Genomic DNA, 17,442 nt, shown 5'->3' with positions numbered 1-17,442 from the left:
CTAAACTAAATGTCTTATAGAAAAATATCACACAGCTTTCTCGAAATGCATTCCCTTTGTACGAATGCGATGTTGTCTCTCTTCTCCCGCATCAACTCAGCACATAATCATTTCAAACAATAATGTATGCATTTCATTTGTTAATAATAATTCGCAGTAAAAACTCAAAAGTTAGTCACAACAAAAATATAAAAATAAAGCGCATGAAGTGTTATAGCCATTAGTAAACTTTATCAGAGAATAACAAACCACAGATCATTTTTATAATCATTTTCAAATGGAAACTACAGATTTAATTGATCAAAAAATAATAATGTTAATTAAATATATAAGTAGATAAGAAAATAGTACAATATCAAATTAAAATTTTGTTTTTAAAAATAAATTGAAGAGATAAAATTGAAGACACCTCGCTGCGCGACTTGCTTCTATATATTTCTGTACGTCGGAGATATAGGATGCCAAGTGCCATTTTAGACAAAATCACTTTTTGCTGGATTAGATTTTTTTTCTTTATCTGGTGGTTTAACACTATATGTGCTTAGTATTATAAAACTGTTCAAATTGTTTTAGACCTGATTTTTATAATTACAGTTATCAGAAGCATACTTATTTAAACTGTATATTTAGTCATCAACGTAATCAATCCATACATATCATTTTAAGCTACATAAATCAATTTGAAAAATATTTTTAATTATTAACAAAAAAATAATTCGGTCATGGAGATCGTTTTTTGCTTCTTCTGAAAAAACAACAAATGGCGCATAGGGTGCTATACCTCTGACGTACAGATTTTAGCAGTTTTGAATGTCATAAAATTGTAAAAATATATAAAATACATTTAAAAAATATTGTCGACCGAGTCCAAAGTACCGTGCCGTTAATAATAAGCGCCGGTTGGTCCCGGCAGGAAATCGGTTTGTATAATGCACAGGGAACTATAAGTCATCTTTGTCTATGAGCTCGAACTCGTCCGAATCGGAATCCTTTTGCGGGGGAGCCGAGGGGGTAAGATTCAAGGGGGAGAACCATCGAGTGTTGCCAGCAATGCTCGAGCTGCTTTTCTTGCTTTTATCTGTAATTACAGTATTTTTACAACGTTACAGAACGATGTGAAGAAAAACTTAATTTATAAATAAGAATGTATGTATTTGATAAATAGGGACCTAAAGCTGTTAACGATGTGTGTTTGGATAGATATTGTCATAGAGTTTCTAATACATATATATGTAGATCAACATCATTCCGTGAACGCTCCCCGGTTTGCGCATATCACTCCCAGTTCTTTTTGAAAGCTGCCATTTTCCGTAACATAATACTCCCGGGTATTTGAAACTCTCGACCCCTTCGATGACTTGGTTTGACAGCCAGGAGAGTATGTACACACGTACACAATTCTGACATCAGTTGGCTATGCACAGTCAAATTTAGAAGGAAACAGTAGTAAACATTTTTGTTCATCGGTTTACTCTACTGACTTATAACCGATATGTTTGTTGTCAACTGAAGTATTATGAAGTCGATATTACGATAATTACCTTTGAGTAGAAATTCGCTATCACTGTCCGTGGTGTCGGTGGAGGGGGGATCGGGGGTGAGGAGCCTCCGGCCTGCGTCCCCGCTGTCTCCCTCGTCCTCGCTGCTGCTGGCCTCCCCGGCAGCGTAGCGCAAGGCTGCGCCCACATCTGCACCAGAGTTAACAACATAAAATACACCGTAATATCACACTAGGCATGCAAACACCGCAGCAATACGAATTATTCAATGAACGGAGAAATCTTCAAATAATATTAGGGACTTAAATTCTCGTTGTCTTTACGTGACAATTGATGCTTTATTTTTAAAAATTTGTAAAGAACATGTCATTGAAAATATTGTTCATCACTAGCGACTACTTTTTTACATCTTTCTGGTAGCTTTCGAATGCCATCTCGAAAGAACGACTCATCTTTAGAGGTTAGTTACGAATTGAGCCATTTTTTGGCATCTTCATAGGATTAGAAGTGCTGCTCAGACAGGCCACGAGCCATCGATCGAAATAAGTGGTAATCGGAAGGAGCAATGTCCGGTGAATAAGGTGGGCGGGGTAGGACTTCCCATTTGAGCGTCTCCGAGTATGTTTTGACTGGCAATGCTGCAAAATTACTTTGTCATGTCTCTCCTCGTATTGTGGCCATTTTCCCTTCAATGCTCGGCTCAAGCGCATCAATTGTAGTCGATAGCCATCAGGAATGCAGTTAAGTTCTCCGCTAATGGGACATTATATCACTGCATATACTCTCCTGCAAAATGGTTGATTTAGACATACCACAGTGTATTTCTGAGTGAGCGATATACATACAGTAAAACTTCGTCTTTACGCTTTCCCGCTTTTTACACCGAAATATTTAGGTCCCATTTTTTCCATACATTCTCATTCATTTTCCCCCCCAATTAACGTTTTTTACGTTTTTCAAAACCCCAATTTTTTTCACAACTGTCAAAAAACGAGCCACGCGCCGTCGGATGAATGCAGAATAAAATCGAGGTAAATAAAAAAAATGTGTAAATTATTGTCTCAAACTAAATTCAAAGTAGGTGCAGTGTAATTGACCATTTTGTTGAAGTGTCTAATTTTGACGTATTACTAAATAGTGACATGCAGTTGACACATTTTTAGGAAGAATAAAGTCTTTACATCAATAAATTACGATGCAGAAAGTTAAAAAAAATGGCAATATAAATATTATTTGATGTTATACACCATAATGTGAAAAGGAGATAGTTTAAGCAGTTATTATAAAAGTGTGAAACAGTCCGCGATGAAAACAACAGTTGAAATTTTGTGGTGCCATACTAAAAAAAATGATACCATTTAAATAAAATTTCCCAATATTTAGGGAAAAAATCTTTATATGCATTTTATGCAAATTCAAATTTTTATTTTCGTGTTAAGGTTAAGTACCCAGATAAAATTATTTATGCATGTATTTTTTTCAATTCAGTAGAAAAATAGCACATTGCAGTTTTGTTTGAAAAAGTACAAAATATTTTTAATTATATCATTGGTAAATACGATTAATCCTCAATCATGACAGTTCTGACAATTTTTCTGCAGTAAATTTAATATAGTCTTGTACAATAATTATATTTTAACTTTTTCCATTCATTTTTAATTTCCTCACTTGAAAGTTTTCCTCAGTTTTACACTTTTTTTGTTCTCCCTTGAAAAACGTAAAACAGGGGTTTTACTGTACATATATTACATCCACATTATTACGTACATCAATCAAGGATTACATAAATGCCAAAATGGGAAGGGAATCGCAATCTACAAAAATGAAATTAAGACAATGAATATGTAAAACCGATTCCTTATCATTACTGCAATTACTTATTGCAGTTATATTAAAAGAGGCTTATTCTTAAAGTTGGGGGTCAGTGCCATGCGAGCTTCTGACGTCGCTGCGACCTGTGAAGATCTAGTGGGACGGACGGGTCCCCTTGAATAGATCTCTAGCCACTGCGTGGAAGGTGAGAGTTCTCATTTTGCTAAATCTCCCCCTCCAAGGGCAGATCTGTAAAGCATCGGGCTATTAGGCAGGGGGCGAGCTCTTTAACATCCTCAGGTTTAACCGGTGGTCCTCCGAGGATGCGTCTTCTTTCATGATGTAAAGCATCACATTCACATAGAATGTGTATAGGTGTTTCCTCATCTGAACTGCATAACCGACATGTAGAAGTTTTGGTAAGGTTCATTCTGGCAAGGTGTTTGTTCAATCTGCAGTGCTCTGCGAGGGCTCTAGTGATAACCCTCACTCGATGAGGCTGAGCTTTATTAGGTCGAAAGCAAACCTTTGCGAGTACCCTTTTATCAGTTCCTTCGCAGAGTGCTGACCGGGTACTTTTTGCCAGAGCATTACGCTCTGCTTTCCGGCCCATGCCCTAAGCTCGTTACGAGGAGCACATTCGGGCAACCCACAGTTGGACTCGGGGCCTATCGGGCCGTCTCAGCTCGCAGCTTTGCCGATTCATCAGCTGCCTCGTTGCCATCGAGGTTTGAGTGTTCAGGTACCTAAAACAATGTCACGCTGTTACACTCACCGACACGATTAAGTGCCCGTAGGCATACCAAGGTTGATTTGGAATTGATCTCGACAGGGCTCGGTGTTTATAGAGCAGCCCGACTGTCGTAGAATAAAATGTATTCTGTTTTTGTATTGTTCATGCAAATTTTCATGGGCGCTATTAAAAGCTTAACGCGTAAATTATATTATTTAGATTGGATAGTGACTTGAATAACTTTCACACAGCGAGCATTCAGGGTCTGGCCACCTCTTTTTTTTTTCTCCAAAGAGAGATGTGGAAGGAAGTTATGAAAAATACACCACAACACACTGACTAGTTGAGAAAAAATATTTTTTGGATTTCTCTCTTGCGACTAGCGGGAATCGAATCTGCAGCGCCTGTTTCACAGTTAGCTGTTCAACCGACTGCGCCCGGTAACAATGCTGCTGATAAAATCATCGCAATATTTTTGTTTCACCCTGTCTATCCTACCTGCGATATGCGTAAAGACTGATTAATATTTGTACATGTGAGCCCATTGCAGGTAAAAACCTGACATTTTAAAGATGAAGTAAAAATTTGCTTACGTTACTTTCATGTAATCAGTATGATTCAAAAAGCTTTTTCTCCCGGTTCTTTATGAACAAAACATTCGTGTTAATTAAAAATATTGAACAGTTAAGTAAAACAATATTGTTATTATTAGAGCACACGTAAGAAGTAAGAATACGGTTATGTGTGCCTTATTCCAAGATCGTAGGTTAAAATTTAAACACAATTTCAATATTTGCTACAAATTGAAAGGTATATTATATCAAGTAGTTTGGTCGGTCATCGGATGGTTTTATATATGCGGTAATGTAACTAATAATACCGGAGGGTAGAGACAGGTCGGCCGTGAAGGAAGGGAGCTGGCGGGGCTGATCTCCGGCCTGCTGTAGCTCGTGCAGGGCCAGAGGAGACATCTCGGGAAGGAAACCCTCCATCTCACCATCCGATTCTACAGAAAAATACTTCATTAGTTTTGCAGTTTAATAAGACAGAGACTTCAGGTTACATATTTTTCGGTTTTAAGAGATAGATGACTTGTGATTCTTCCTTAGTAAAATGCCCCATCCTAATGTTACTTTGTTAATTTATTTATTTGACAATTGTAGTCTGCATTACTTAACGGGCTGTTTAACCCACAGACTGTTACATCACTCCAATCTTAATTTGAAGTAGATCCACCACAGGAAACTTCCAGAGTGAGAGTGGAGTCAATGTTTAATCATATCCTGGAATGTCCTATAGGACTATAGTCCTTCCTCATATTTTGTGTCATGAACAGTCTTTATAATTAATTTTATAATAAAATACATTTTTTTAGGTTTAACCACTTTTAATTTTTGACCAGTGATAAAAAATGTAATATTAATTATAGTTAAAATAGAGTTCCACCGAGAAATGTCAGCAGAAAAATTCAATCACTCTTTATTGGGATGTAATAAAAACTTGCTTAAAAAATGAAATTTCTTGTGTAGATGATTTATTGATTATGAATTATGTTTTAAATAAATTTGTTAAGAAGCATAATTGTAAATTTGTAATAAATGTTAACAAACCTGTCAACATTCAAGTGCATCCTGTTTTTTTTTTAAAGAAATACAGTAAAACCTCGTTTTTAGTTCCTCAATTTCACGTTTTCCCACTTTTTACGCCGAAATGTTTAGGTCCCATTTTTTTTCAACACATTCTCATTCAAATATTTCCCCAATTAACGTTTTTTACAACCCCGGTTTTACATTGAAAAAATTTCGAAACTAATTCGATCTGTCAAAAGACGCCGAGCCGCGCGCCGCCGCGTTTGCCCAAAATGGTAAATAAAATCGAGGTAATTTAAAAAATGTGTAAATTGTTGTATCCAACTAAATTCAAAGTAGGTTCATTGACCATTTTGTTTATGTGTCTATTTTTGACATTTTACTAAATTGACGCATGTTTAGGAAAAATTAAGTCTTTACATATATAAATTACGATGCAAAAAGTTTAAAAATTTGGCAGTACAAATATTATTTGAAGTCATTAACATCATTTGAAAAGAAGATTGTTTAAACAGTTATCATAAAAGTGTGAAACAGTTTTGCCGCGATGTAAATGACAGTTCAAAGTCTGTGGTGCCACACTAAAAAAAGTGATACCATTTAAACAAAATTTCCCAATATTTAAGGAAAAAAATCATTGTATGCAAATTTAAAATTTTATTTTCAGCCATCTTCAGGGTGAACTGAGTGAACCGAGTGAACTGAGTGACTGAGAATCTGAGTGTTTACCCTGAAGATGGCTCCAACACACACGGTATCACTCAAAAAAGAAACATATTGATAACAGTGACCGTGAAAACCTTCGCACCTATTTATTTGATTGACAATTCGTCTCCTCTGCGTCCTCTCCATGCCAACACCACATCTCGAAGGCATCAATTCTTTCCTGCTCACTTGTTTAAACTGTCCATGTTTCTGCGACATATTTTTCATTCATTGTTTTGCAACAAACTTCATGTTTGGCATGCTGTCACAAAACTAAACTTCAATGTTTGTGCATTTGGGTGTCTCTATAAGCGGCAGTGCGCGAATTATTACCTACTTCTTATTTTTATGAAAGTAATCTTAATCTTTTTATTTATGGCAGTTTTCTTCAAAATTTCACATAGATGCAACAGTCATTTATTTTGTTATTCATTAAAAATGTTGAAAAAATTGAATTATGTATGTATGACAATTTATACAATATTTTAGTTGTCATAACAATTTGCTGTTCTAAAATTTCAATAAATGTAACAAAGTTAATGCTTAGTCTTGAATGTCAACCAATGTAACAAAGTTGGTGCTTAGTCGACTTGAATGTCAACCAATTTAAAAGAAAACGTAAATGTGTTTTTTTTTATTGCTGTGAGGATCGTAAATTATTTATGTATTTTATAATTTTTACAATTTTTCGTTTTGAAACATTACATTACTTTTGCTATTTACTTGAATTGAGTGGTAATTTATACACCAGCGGTGATGATTTGCCCACTAAATATCATTATCCCATATCTTGTTTGTGATTATAATAAAATGATCTACGGAAATGTGTGACACGTGGATGTGGGTCAGTGGTGTGGCAATGTGTATCAAATATGTATAATAATCTATTTTTGCGAGTAAATTAATCGTGCTGAATTAAATTGTTAATGTTTGTATTTATCACATCTATTTATACAACTGTTATCAATTCATCGAAGTGTTTTCAATTTGAAGAAAATTTTAGATGAAATGGAATGTTTTGTAATACCATTGAAACAGGGTGGTCTTTGATTTTTTTTAAATGAAATTTAATATTCTTGTATATTTATGCACTTTTTTATCAGTTTTTTTAGTCGAATTTAAACAGAAATCTCTCAATGATTAATTTATTCATTAGATGTTTTTAATTTTTTTTATCCTTATTGCTCAACAATTACGTTGCAATTTATTTTATTAAAATAATGTTCGTTACAGAAGCAACATAATTTGCCCTTTTTTATGATTTTTCAAACATAATTGAAATGGAAATCATTCTAAAGTATCAATAATAAATGTTTATCAAGCGAGTATTGTGTTATGTTGATATCGATGTTGTCTCATGAACTTCATTGAGACACAGATCCGAGGGCAGTGTGATAGTTCCCCCCAATCAATATCATCATGTTCGGTAAACAGAATATTGTTGAATGACACAAGGTAACTGATGATCCCACAGAAGAGCAATAACCTTCTCGTGTGAGATAAGATATTGCGTTAGCACCGGCCCTTGTTGTTATCTGTTTTTCCGTTTCCTTGACATCGCGCATTGCGTGGTAGACTAATTATTAAGTTACTTATTTGCTTGATTCATGAACTTCATAAAGACAGTCGGTTCTTCTGCCAATGTAGAGTTACGTACATAATTATATAGAACAGATCAGGTTATAAAAAGTTAAAGAATCGGGTTGCGTTCTTGTGTACTTGATTTCCATTTTCTAATAGTGAGTTATTGACGACTCATTGAAAATGGCCACCAACATTGGAATATTTGTGTAAAGTATAATAACGCGAATACAGTAAACCCCTATTTTACGTTTTTAAAGGGAGCAGCGAAAATAGTGTTAAACTGAGGAAAACGCTTAAGTGAGGAAATGAAAAACTGCAGAAAAATTGGGAAAACAGTCATAATTGGGGATTATTCATATTAACCCAAGATTTTATTAAAAATATTTTGTATTTTTTCAATCAACACCACAATTTGTTTTTTTTAATTGAATTAAAAAAAAAAACATGTTTAAATAATTTTATGAAGGTACTTAACCTTAAAAACACGAAAATAAAAATTTGCATAAAATGTAAAAAGCGGGAAAACGTAAAATTGAGGCACGTAAAAATGAAGTTTTACTTTAGTTCTAAGATCTTTGCTATTTATATTATTGTAATTATTTTATAGATAATAAGTTTAAGTTCCTATAGTGTACATTGACAACCTGTTAAATATAAGTTGTATGTATAACATTTCAACAAACCAAAAAGAACTAAAAAATAAACTAATTTACTCATTAAATTTATGCCATTTATTTCATTGAGTATTTTGTTAAACTTTATTTAAATTTATTTCAACAGAGAGGGAAAAAGTTTTCGAGAAGGGAAAATGGAAGTCTAGGCATTTACAGGGCTTATGACCTGTCATTGGCTGGTTTGGCTGGTTGTTAAACACTTATTTTAATAAATTTTTAAAGTTTCACAATAGAAATGCCTAGTTTTTGGCGTTTTAAAGTGACTTTTTTAAACCATTGTTTAACTTAACATTTTTAACCTTCATTTTGAAGGCACTTTTACTTAACAGAAGCCGAAATTCGGTTTAAAATCTTATTTTTTTTGATAAATAAATATTACCAATATATTAAACAGTTGTGTATGGGTATTATGACAGTTTGGGCACTAAGAAGAGAGAAAGTCGGGGGTTGTAGACGTACCGGCGTGGTTGTTCAAGGCCGCCACAATAGAAGTGTGCAGCTCGGGGGCCAGGGGGGCCAGGAGAGCGGCGGACAGGGCTCCGTGCAGCAGGAGGGTGCCCCCGATGCGGCTCAGCAACCACAACGCAGCCACACTCGCGCTCACCAAGAAACAGAACTGGAAATTAAATCAAATAATGTGGTGATTTATTGTGGTGAAGAGGATGTATGGATTAAATATTTGCTCTGCGAAATATGACAGAAACGTTTCTGGTGTTTAGCCATTTGTCGATTTGCAAAGAAGGCATTTGATAGAGTTGACAGAGAGAAATTGTGGAAGGTTTTATCAGAGTATGGAGTGAATGGTAACCTGACAAGCGCTATTGCGTCACTGTACAAGGACAGCACAGCATGTGCAAAGGTGAATGGGTCATTCACATCTTGGTTTAACATTCCCAAAGGAGTCAAAGTCAAATTCTTTTTTAAAGCTTTCCTAATGTGAAATATTTCCATATTATTTACTTTAAACCCTTTATTATTTGTATTTAAGATTTTAACTCCTGTATTTTTATTAAATCCTAATCAGTGGATGTGCTTATTAAAATGCATATCGTGTAGGTTTTATATTTTTACAACTATGGTGAAGGTGTATAGTGGGATTTGCATGTTGGTTTAATTGGTGTCCTGACGAAGAGACGGGTATGTCTCGAAACCGGTAGACATAAAAAGTCGGTAAGTGGTTATATACAAATATTTAATAACATTTAGTAAAATGTTTGACCACAAAGTTAATGCTTCATATCAATGACATATTATTCAATTGAGAGTGAATTTTTAAAATTGACTAGTATTTTTAACACATTTCTAATTATTGTTGTAATTCCCTAATAAAATAAAATAAATTAGAATCGACAACAATCTAACTTTCCTGACTAGGGAGGAGAATGCCGACAGAGAAGCCTAAAGAGAATCAGTCAGCACGGACTGAGCATCACCTTGGAGTGGTTCTCTTGGCGCAAGTCCCTCAGGTAGAGGTAGGCGGAGGAGAGGCAGTGCGAGGCGCGGGCGGCAGCGGCGTGCAGGCGCGGGGCGGGCGGCGGCGCGCTGCGGGGGGCGGGGGCGCGCAGGCGACGGCGGCCGGCACTCGCGGCCGCGTCCAGCACGGCCGCGCCCGTCAGCCCCATCCCCACCAGACCCAGCACGGGGATGCCGCTGATCCCTATCAGCCTGGAAACATACGAGGCAAATAATGATGTAAACATTTTGAAGGAGAACAATTTTAAAGTTTGATGGGATCTGAAAATTCGGAACTTTAGTTTACAAGCATAATTAAATTATATTCTAGTAGTAGTCAGCAGTAGTCTATTAAATTTCAAATTATCGTTGCGTGTTATGCATAGAATTTATCTATATCCTTATAGTATTTTGAATAATTATTATCAACATTGTCATAAATGTATACAAGTATTAGTGCAGATGTCGGAGTACCAAGAGCTGGCCGTTGTAGAGGAGCCTAATAGCCCGCGAAAGTGGCTTGTTTCTCAGCTCAATATCTGCACAGTACTTATGTTTTGAGGTTAGGGGAACGCTGCCAGATCTCGTCTCAGGTGCATGCGCTGACAGTATCACAAACATAAAAAAAATCCATAAAATAATTTTGAATGAAAGTGAAGTTGGTCGAGATAGCCGAGACTCTAAATATCTTGATATCTCAAAGGAACGTGTCGGATATATCGTGCATGAATATTTGGACATGCGAAAGCTGTGTGCAAAGTGGATGCCGCGTGTGCTTACAATCGATCAAAAGCAACGTGTGATTCGGAGCAATGTTTAGTGATATTCAACCGTAATAAAGATGAATTTTTCCATCGATATATTACAACGGATGAAACATGGCTCCAGTACTACACTCAGAGTCCGATCGCAGCAGAGTGGACTGCACGCGATGAACCGAATCCAAAGCGTGGAAAGACGCAACAGTTGGCAGGCAAGGTTATGGCATCAGTATTCTGGGATGCCCGTGGTATAATATTCACCGATTACTTCGAAAAGCGCCAGACTATCAACAGTGATTATTGCATAGCGTTGTTGGAGCGTTTGAAGGATGAAATCACGAAAAATCGTCTCTATCTGAAGAAGAAAAAAGTGCTGTTTCATTAAGACAATGCACCGTGTCACAAATCAATAAAAATGGTGGCAAAATTGCTTGAATTAGGCTACGAATTGCTTCCCCATCCACCGTATTCTCCAGATCTGGCCTCCAGTGACTTTTTCCTGTTTGCAGACCTCAAAAGAATGCTCGCCGGGAAGAAATTCAGCGCTGATGAAGAGGTAATCGCCGAAACTGAGGCTTATTTTAAGGTTAAAGAGAAATCATACTATAAAAATGGTATCGTAAAATTGCATGACTGCTATAATTGTTGAATCTCCCTCCAAGGCAACTATATTAAATAATAAAATCGAATTTTACCAAAAAAATGTGTTTTATTAGTAAACCTTAGGTTGGCCTACGAACTTTTCAGCCCAACTGTTATGTAGTCTCTAGAAATTTGTTTGTGGCAAATATTACACATAACATAAAAAAAAATATAAAAAAAACTTATTTTTGGCTTGAGGAGAACTGAACCAATTTCGATTGGGGAGCATTGAACCATAGTTAAATCCTACCCCACAGTACCTTTAAGAATATTTAAGAAGAAAAAGATATAAACAAAATTAAAACCAAGACAATTAGTGTTCTAGTATAATACAATATGTGTAACTATGTAAAAAAAATGTTTTTTTTTTACATAGATGTCTGACACAAATGATTATTGGACAATACAAATAATGAATGGTGACTAAAATCCTTCAAAAACAAGTTGGAATACTTATTTCATAATATTGTCTGTTTATAGTGTAGAACAGTGTGTGGCGCAACAACACAGAGGAAGTGTGCTTCAAAGTGAATGGTGTTGGTGTATTAGTATTGGTGGCGATTTGATTGGTCTTCATTTTGGTAATGAATTATAAACAAAATGTAACATAATTATATAATAACCACATACCAATACTGCCTTCTACATACTTAATACTCACCAGAAACTCATTCTCGGGGTCAACTTACTATAAAAAAAATACTGTACTAAGTACTAAAATATATTTTTATTTATTCGATATATAATTTTACAAAATGTTACATATTAAAACAAAAAAAATACAACAATGTTTGGAGTGTGTCCAAATGCTTGCAAAACTGGCTGGATTTTCTCCCTAGGGAGCTGTTCATATTTATATTTGTGGCTACAGAGAGGGAAAACATAGGTCATTAAGCAACTCTTCAATCCAACTGAAATTGTTTGAATGTATGGTGTGAAAGAAACAATTTATTCCTCAATGTTGACAAATGTAAAGTTTTGACTTTTTGTCGAAATAAGGATCCAATAGCTTTCAACTACACCATAAATTCTATAAATTTAGAGCGAATGACTGAAATGACTGATCTTGGTATTATATTCGATGAAAAATTAAATTTCATTAAACATATACAGAGCATAACAAATAAAAGCATGAAAATTCTGGGATTTCAGTTGCGAACGATCAGAGATTTTGACTCAGTTTATGTAATGAAAATTTTATATATTGCTTTAGTACATAGCCAACTTGAATACAACTCGGTTATATGGTCACCATATTATAAGTATATATAAATAATATTGAAAGAGTTCAACATAAATTTTTACGTTTCGTTTATTTTAAATTAGGTATTTCAGTTGACGATATTAATTACTCTTACTTAAAGAAATATTTAAATGTACAAACATTAGAAAATAGAAGAAAACTGAATGTTATTTGTTATTTTTATATAAAATATTAAATTCAATATTTGATTGTTCCGAACTGTTACAACTTATTAACTTGCGAGTTCCGGGTCGGGTTACCCGATTTAATAAACTATTATATGTAAATGTATCTACAACAAACTACAGTGCACACTGCACACTCGCTAATTCGATAATTCATACATTTGCAAATGACGTAGATATATTTAATAAAACACTTTTGAATTTTAAAAGGCAGTGTATCAATTTACTATCTTCAAATTGTAATACCTAAATAATACTATGTTGATTTCAATTGTTGACTGTTTATTGACTTATATCTGTATTCTAAATTAGTATTTTTCTAACTTCTTCTAATTTTAAGATTATTTTAATATAATCTATGCGAAAAAATATACTCCTGTTCTCCACTGCAATATATGTATGTATTATTATGTATCCCCATATATTTTCTACTAATATGTAATGATTTTTATTTTTTTTATTACTATTTTATTTTTCTTTCTCTTCTTAATTCATTTTTATTTTTTGCTCCTTTTTTGTGTAAAATGCATTTCTGTCTTCATATTTAAAAATGCATTTTGTTGATGTTCTTTCCACTTTTATACTAATATGTAAAGATGATATTTTTGATATTTTTCTTTTTCTTTTATAAATCATTTATATATTTTTTTGCTACTTCTATGTAAAATAAATGTCTGTCTTTATTTGTATATATGTATGTAAAAACATGTAAAAGCCTAAAAGGCGTTGAAATAAATAAATAAAACATTTTTTAGTTGGGAATATGGGAGTCTATTGAGATAAGAGCTGATTTCGCTTGAAAACTCGAAACTTTAGGACTTAAACGGGCTAGTAATTTCGCTAGGGCAGACGCGAAATCCGAAAGCAAGAAGTACTTGAACGGAGGTCAGAACAGAAAGCTCGGAAAACTCATACAGACCGGAAGTGGAGGTTTCCTGGATTTCCTCGAATTTTTCCTAGCTTTTCCGAGAAAGTAGAATTATAACAGATTTTCCAATTTTCCAGAAGATTTTCCAAATTTTCCAACTGATTTTCCGAGCACCAAACTATTTTCACTAAACACTTTTAAAAACAGGACTGAACACGTCCGCACTGACTGAAATCCAAAATTTTATGGTATTTACGATATTTTTAAAACTGAAAGGCGTGGGTTCTTATTATTAGTTTTAATCCAACGGTGGGAGCTTTTTTGCTCCAAAGGCGTCCACACGGTACGGCGGTCGGCTTGCAACTGGACATGGGATATTGTGATACAGTAAATACAGCTTTTGCTACCATTCGAGTTTGCAATACAGGCATGAGGATGAACGACAGTATCTGGCAAAGGCCCTCCATATAATTTGCCAAACTAACAGCCAAAGGGGTGGCAAAAGTAATAAAGTTAAATTCAATTCAAATCGTAATATTTTAAAAGAGCAACTTGTTTATTGACAAAAAAAACATTGTCTTTTTTGTACGAGTTAAACCGATAGGAAGACCCACGGTCTTTAAAACGTTTCCGGGTATGTGTCTGGTCCAGGGACTTTTTTGCATACATCGCTTTTAAAATAAATATTTGAAGTCAGCCATGTCGGAAATTAAACCCGAGACCTCTCACATAGTGGGCAAACACGCTTACCGTTACACCACGAGGCGGACAGTTATCATCATCACCATATGCCCATCCATAGGGCCGAAATAGATCATATATTTATTTGTTCTTCTACAATTTATGCGATACTTTTATATATTAGAGATAATGTTACATGAAAGCTATCAGTCTTCAGGTGTCAATCCAGAAATAATGAAATATAGCAGAACAAAATCACCTAATAAACAAATATTTTATGTCGACCCTCGCAGAAATCGAACCCCATGGTAGGCGAACACACCCACCACAGCACTATAAGCCACTCGTCCATAGTTCTGGTTTCACACGTAGAATTGTATTCTTCGCCAGGGTACGTATTTTGATGGGAAGCTAAAATTAATCTTCAATTTTATCTACAAATTAAAATTAAGTTTTCTGTATGAAAAATAGAATATGTTTACAGTATTTTTTCTAAACACGTCTAATTACAGGTTACCGACGAAGATACTTTGAATTTTTAAACAAATATACACACTTTCGATATTAGTTTATACCGTCTCAGTCTATACCCATGAAGATAGCCGTTCATAATCGCGGCCCTGAACACGGAGATTTACACACTCATACCAATGTTTTGTTCATATTTTCTGCTTTGATTGAGATTTGATAATGCCTTCTGAACGTGAAATTGGTGTCCAAATATACCAAGAATATAAATAAAACCAAAAAATATATTTATCTTTAAGTATGGGAGTTCTACAAGTTATATGCCATTTCATAAATAAATTTATTCAACGTTATATTTGTGTAATGAAATCATTGAAAATTTCACATTTTCAGTCAATAAGAAGATTTATCAACATTATTCTAATCTATGGCCTAAGCCAATTACAACAGTTCAATGAAGAAACATATGTACAAGAAACTGAACAAAAAGAACATAAAACTATACATTCAGCAAAGACAAACGAGGGCAATAAAATTATGCTATACAATATATTCATAAATTATTATTATTACTATAGTTGGATAATTTATATAGTGCCATTTTTGTGAAAGTCACCTCAAGGGCGCTGTACAATGAATAAATATTCCAGCAGGTCTTGCAGCTACAGAGCGCATAGACTATTGGGATTCTAGTTCCTCCTTTCCAATTATGATATATTTCAATTATAATTGATAGGAGCTAGATTACAGAACATCTTGCAGCTGCAGAGCGCATGGACATTAAGTAATCTAGTTACATTTACATTATGTTTTAATTTGACAGTGAAGTTTAGTGTTTAATGATATGAAAATAAATATATTGAAAAACTCATTTTTCAAAATGACTGAGCAAACTGAGCGCATGGACTGTTGAAATTCTAGACCTCATTTACAAAATTAACGTATTTTATGGTTGATAATATTTACATACTGAAGCAAGATCACTAATCGTCTCGCAGCTACAAAGCGCATGAACGAGTGGAATTCTAGCAACTTAAAATTAAACAAATAAATTTACAAAAAATAAACATTGAACAGAGTAGATAATTTGTCAAGTGTTCATACTAAAAAGTAAGCAATATAAAAATAAGTGAATAGAGCACTGTTTCAACATTATGGTTAACGAAATAAAGAAAGATATCCTAAGGGTAGCTTTTGTAGACTGTAGGTAACATGTGGCTAACGGGCTGCTCGCCGATTCCTAGAAGTGCCGTTACCGAGGGATGGTGCGTATTGTTCCAAAGACTTGGTGTCCGTTTTGGTTTGAATTGTTTTGGTTTATGATAGGTACGCAACATTCCACCTCAATTTATTTATAATTTTGTTTGTTATAAGAATGTAGGTATTTAATAAACAATGCAATAGAATGAAGTCTTGACCACTTATAAACAGTAACAGTTAACAACTTATTTTCGAATTGGAAGGAGGAACTATATTTCACGCCCAGCCGGTACGGTGGCTGAGCGCGGATGATCAAAAGAGACTTCGAGCGAAACCACGCCGATCCATCTTCATCCCACACTGTTTTAGTAGCAAAGAGATCTACGTTTCGTACGATCTACGTTCTTCCGGCTTTTCAGCCGGAAGATCTATCCCAAATAATTCCAAGTTGCGGGACGAATTGACTAATCTACACATTCTGGACTTTGGGGCATGAAACAAAAGTTGCTCTTAGAAGATTTAATAAATAGCAGATTTTGACTTCTGGTGACATGGTGCATTACACTAATATCGAACACTCCGTGGAGTTTATTATCATGGTCATTTGTTACAATATGTAGGTAAGATGATTAGAGGTTCAGATCCTTAAAAAATTACTGGCGTCGACCAAACAAGCATCGGCCTATTAAGCACACAATAGGTCGATGACATTGACGAATACATGGAGCAGCGAATATTTTTTTCTAGTTACCGGCTCATAAATATGTATATAAATTATTTTTTTAAAAGTATTACCATACTAGGGCATTGGCGAATAACAATAGTCCAAAACTAAAAGGCGGATTTTTCCAAAGTAGCAAATCCTCCAGCGTGGATAGATAAGGACGAAGGAGCCACAACAATCTGTCTTCTATAGTAGTAGGGGGCTTGGGACGACGCCAATTTGTAATGCGTCTAAACAAATTCGAAAAGAATGTCATTTTGAATGACTCACTTCCTATTTACGATTAAAATAATAACATAAAGCACAAACTTATTAAAATGAAACTACACTTTGTTAATTCATATCACTGCGGGAAAAAAACAACACTGCAAAAACTTCTCAGCGGGACAGTAATAGAACCGATTATTATGCGGGTATGACAACAAATTCAATTTTCAGTTTTCACATTTATTCGCATTTCAAAGGTGTTTATTGTGATTTGTATTACAAATTACGCGTGATATTTGGAAACCTTGAAATGTGTTTACATCAAACGCAACACAGCAGGCCGCGACCAACCTTTGCGATTTGCGATATAAAACATAGATTATAGTATAGACGATTTTTCTATTTTTTAATATTT

General features: G+C 34.7%; 1 protein-coding gene across 2 annotated transcripts; it reads right to left on the bottom strand.

The window, feature by feature from the left end:
- Positions 1–503: 503 nt before the first annotated feature.
- Positions 504–17,401, bottom strand: LOC148272472 (uncharacterized). 2 transcript variants are annotated; one of them, XM_088240010.1, is made up of 6 exons: positions 16,892–17,401; positions 10,030–10,261; positions 9,056–9,212; positions 4,925–5,050; positions 1,542–1,688; positions 504–1,078 (listed from the first exon to the last, which is right to left on the bottom strand). In XM_088240010.1, the coding sequence occupies exons 1-6, from the start codon at positions 17,074–17,076 to the stop codon at positions 942–944; spliced, it is 984 nt and encodes a 327-aa protein (XP_088096136.1). In that variant the 5' UTR covers positions 17,077–17,401; the 3' UTR covers positions 504–941. The 2 variants fall into 2 exon arrangements, with proteins under 2 accessions (XP_088096136.1, XP_088096137.1); XM_088240011.1 differs by lacking the exons at positions 504–1,078; positions 1,542–1,688 and adding an exon at positions 2,920–4,057 and having other exon boundaries at positions 16,892–17,396.
- Positions 17,402–17,442: the final 41 nt, after the last annotated feature.

Source organism: Micrasema longulum, unplaced genomic scaffold (genome assembly GCF_059751315.1).
Source record: "Micrasema longulum isolate JH-2025_06_02 unplaced genomic scaffold, ASM5975131v1 h1tg002326l, whole genome shotgun sequence".
NCBI classification, from domain to species: Eukaryota; Metazoa; Arthropoda; class Insecta; order Trichoptera; family Brachycentridae; genus Micrasema; species Micrasema longulum.
Note: the sequence above shows the minus strand (reverse complement) of the source record. Positions and strands in the feature narration are given on the sequence as shown.

Coding starts and splice junctions, on each gene's coding strand:
- LOC148272472 (XM_088240010.1), bottom strand. CDS start 17,076: ATGACATTCTTTTCGAATTTGTTTAGACGCATTACAAATTGGCGTCGT. Junction 10,262..16,891: donor TTCGCCAATGCCCTAGTATG/GTAATACTTTTA, acceptor GTATGTTTCCAG/GCTGATAGGGATCAGCGGCA. Junction 1,689..4,924: donor CGACCTGTCTCTACCCTCCG/GTATTATTAGTT, acceptor ACTCTGGTGCAG/ATGTGGGCGCAGCCTTGCGC.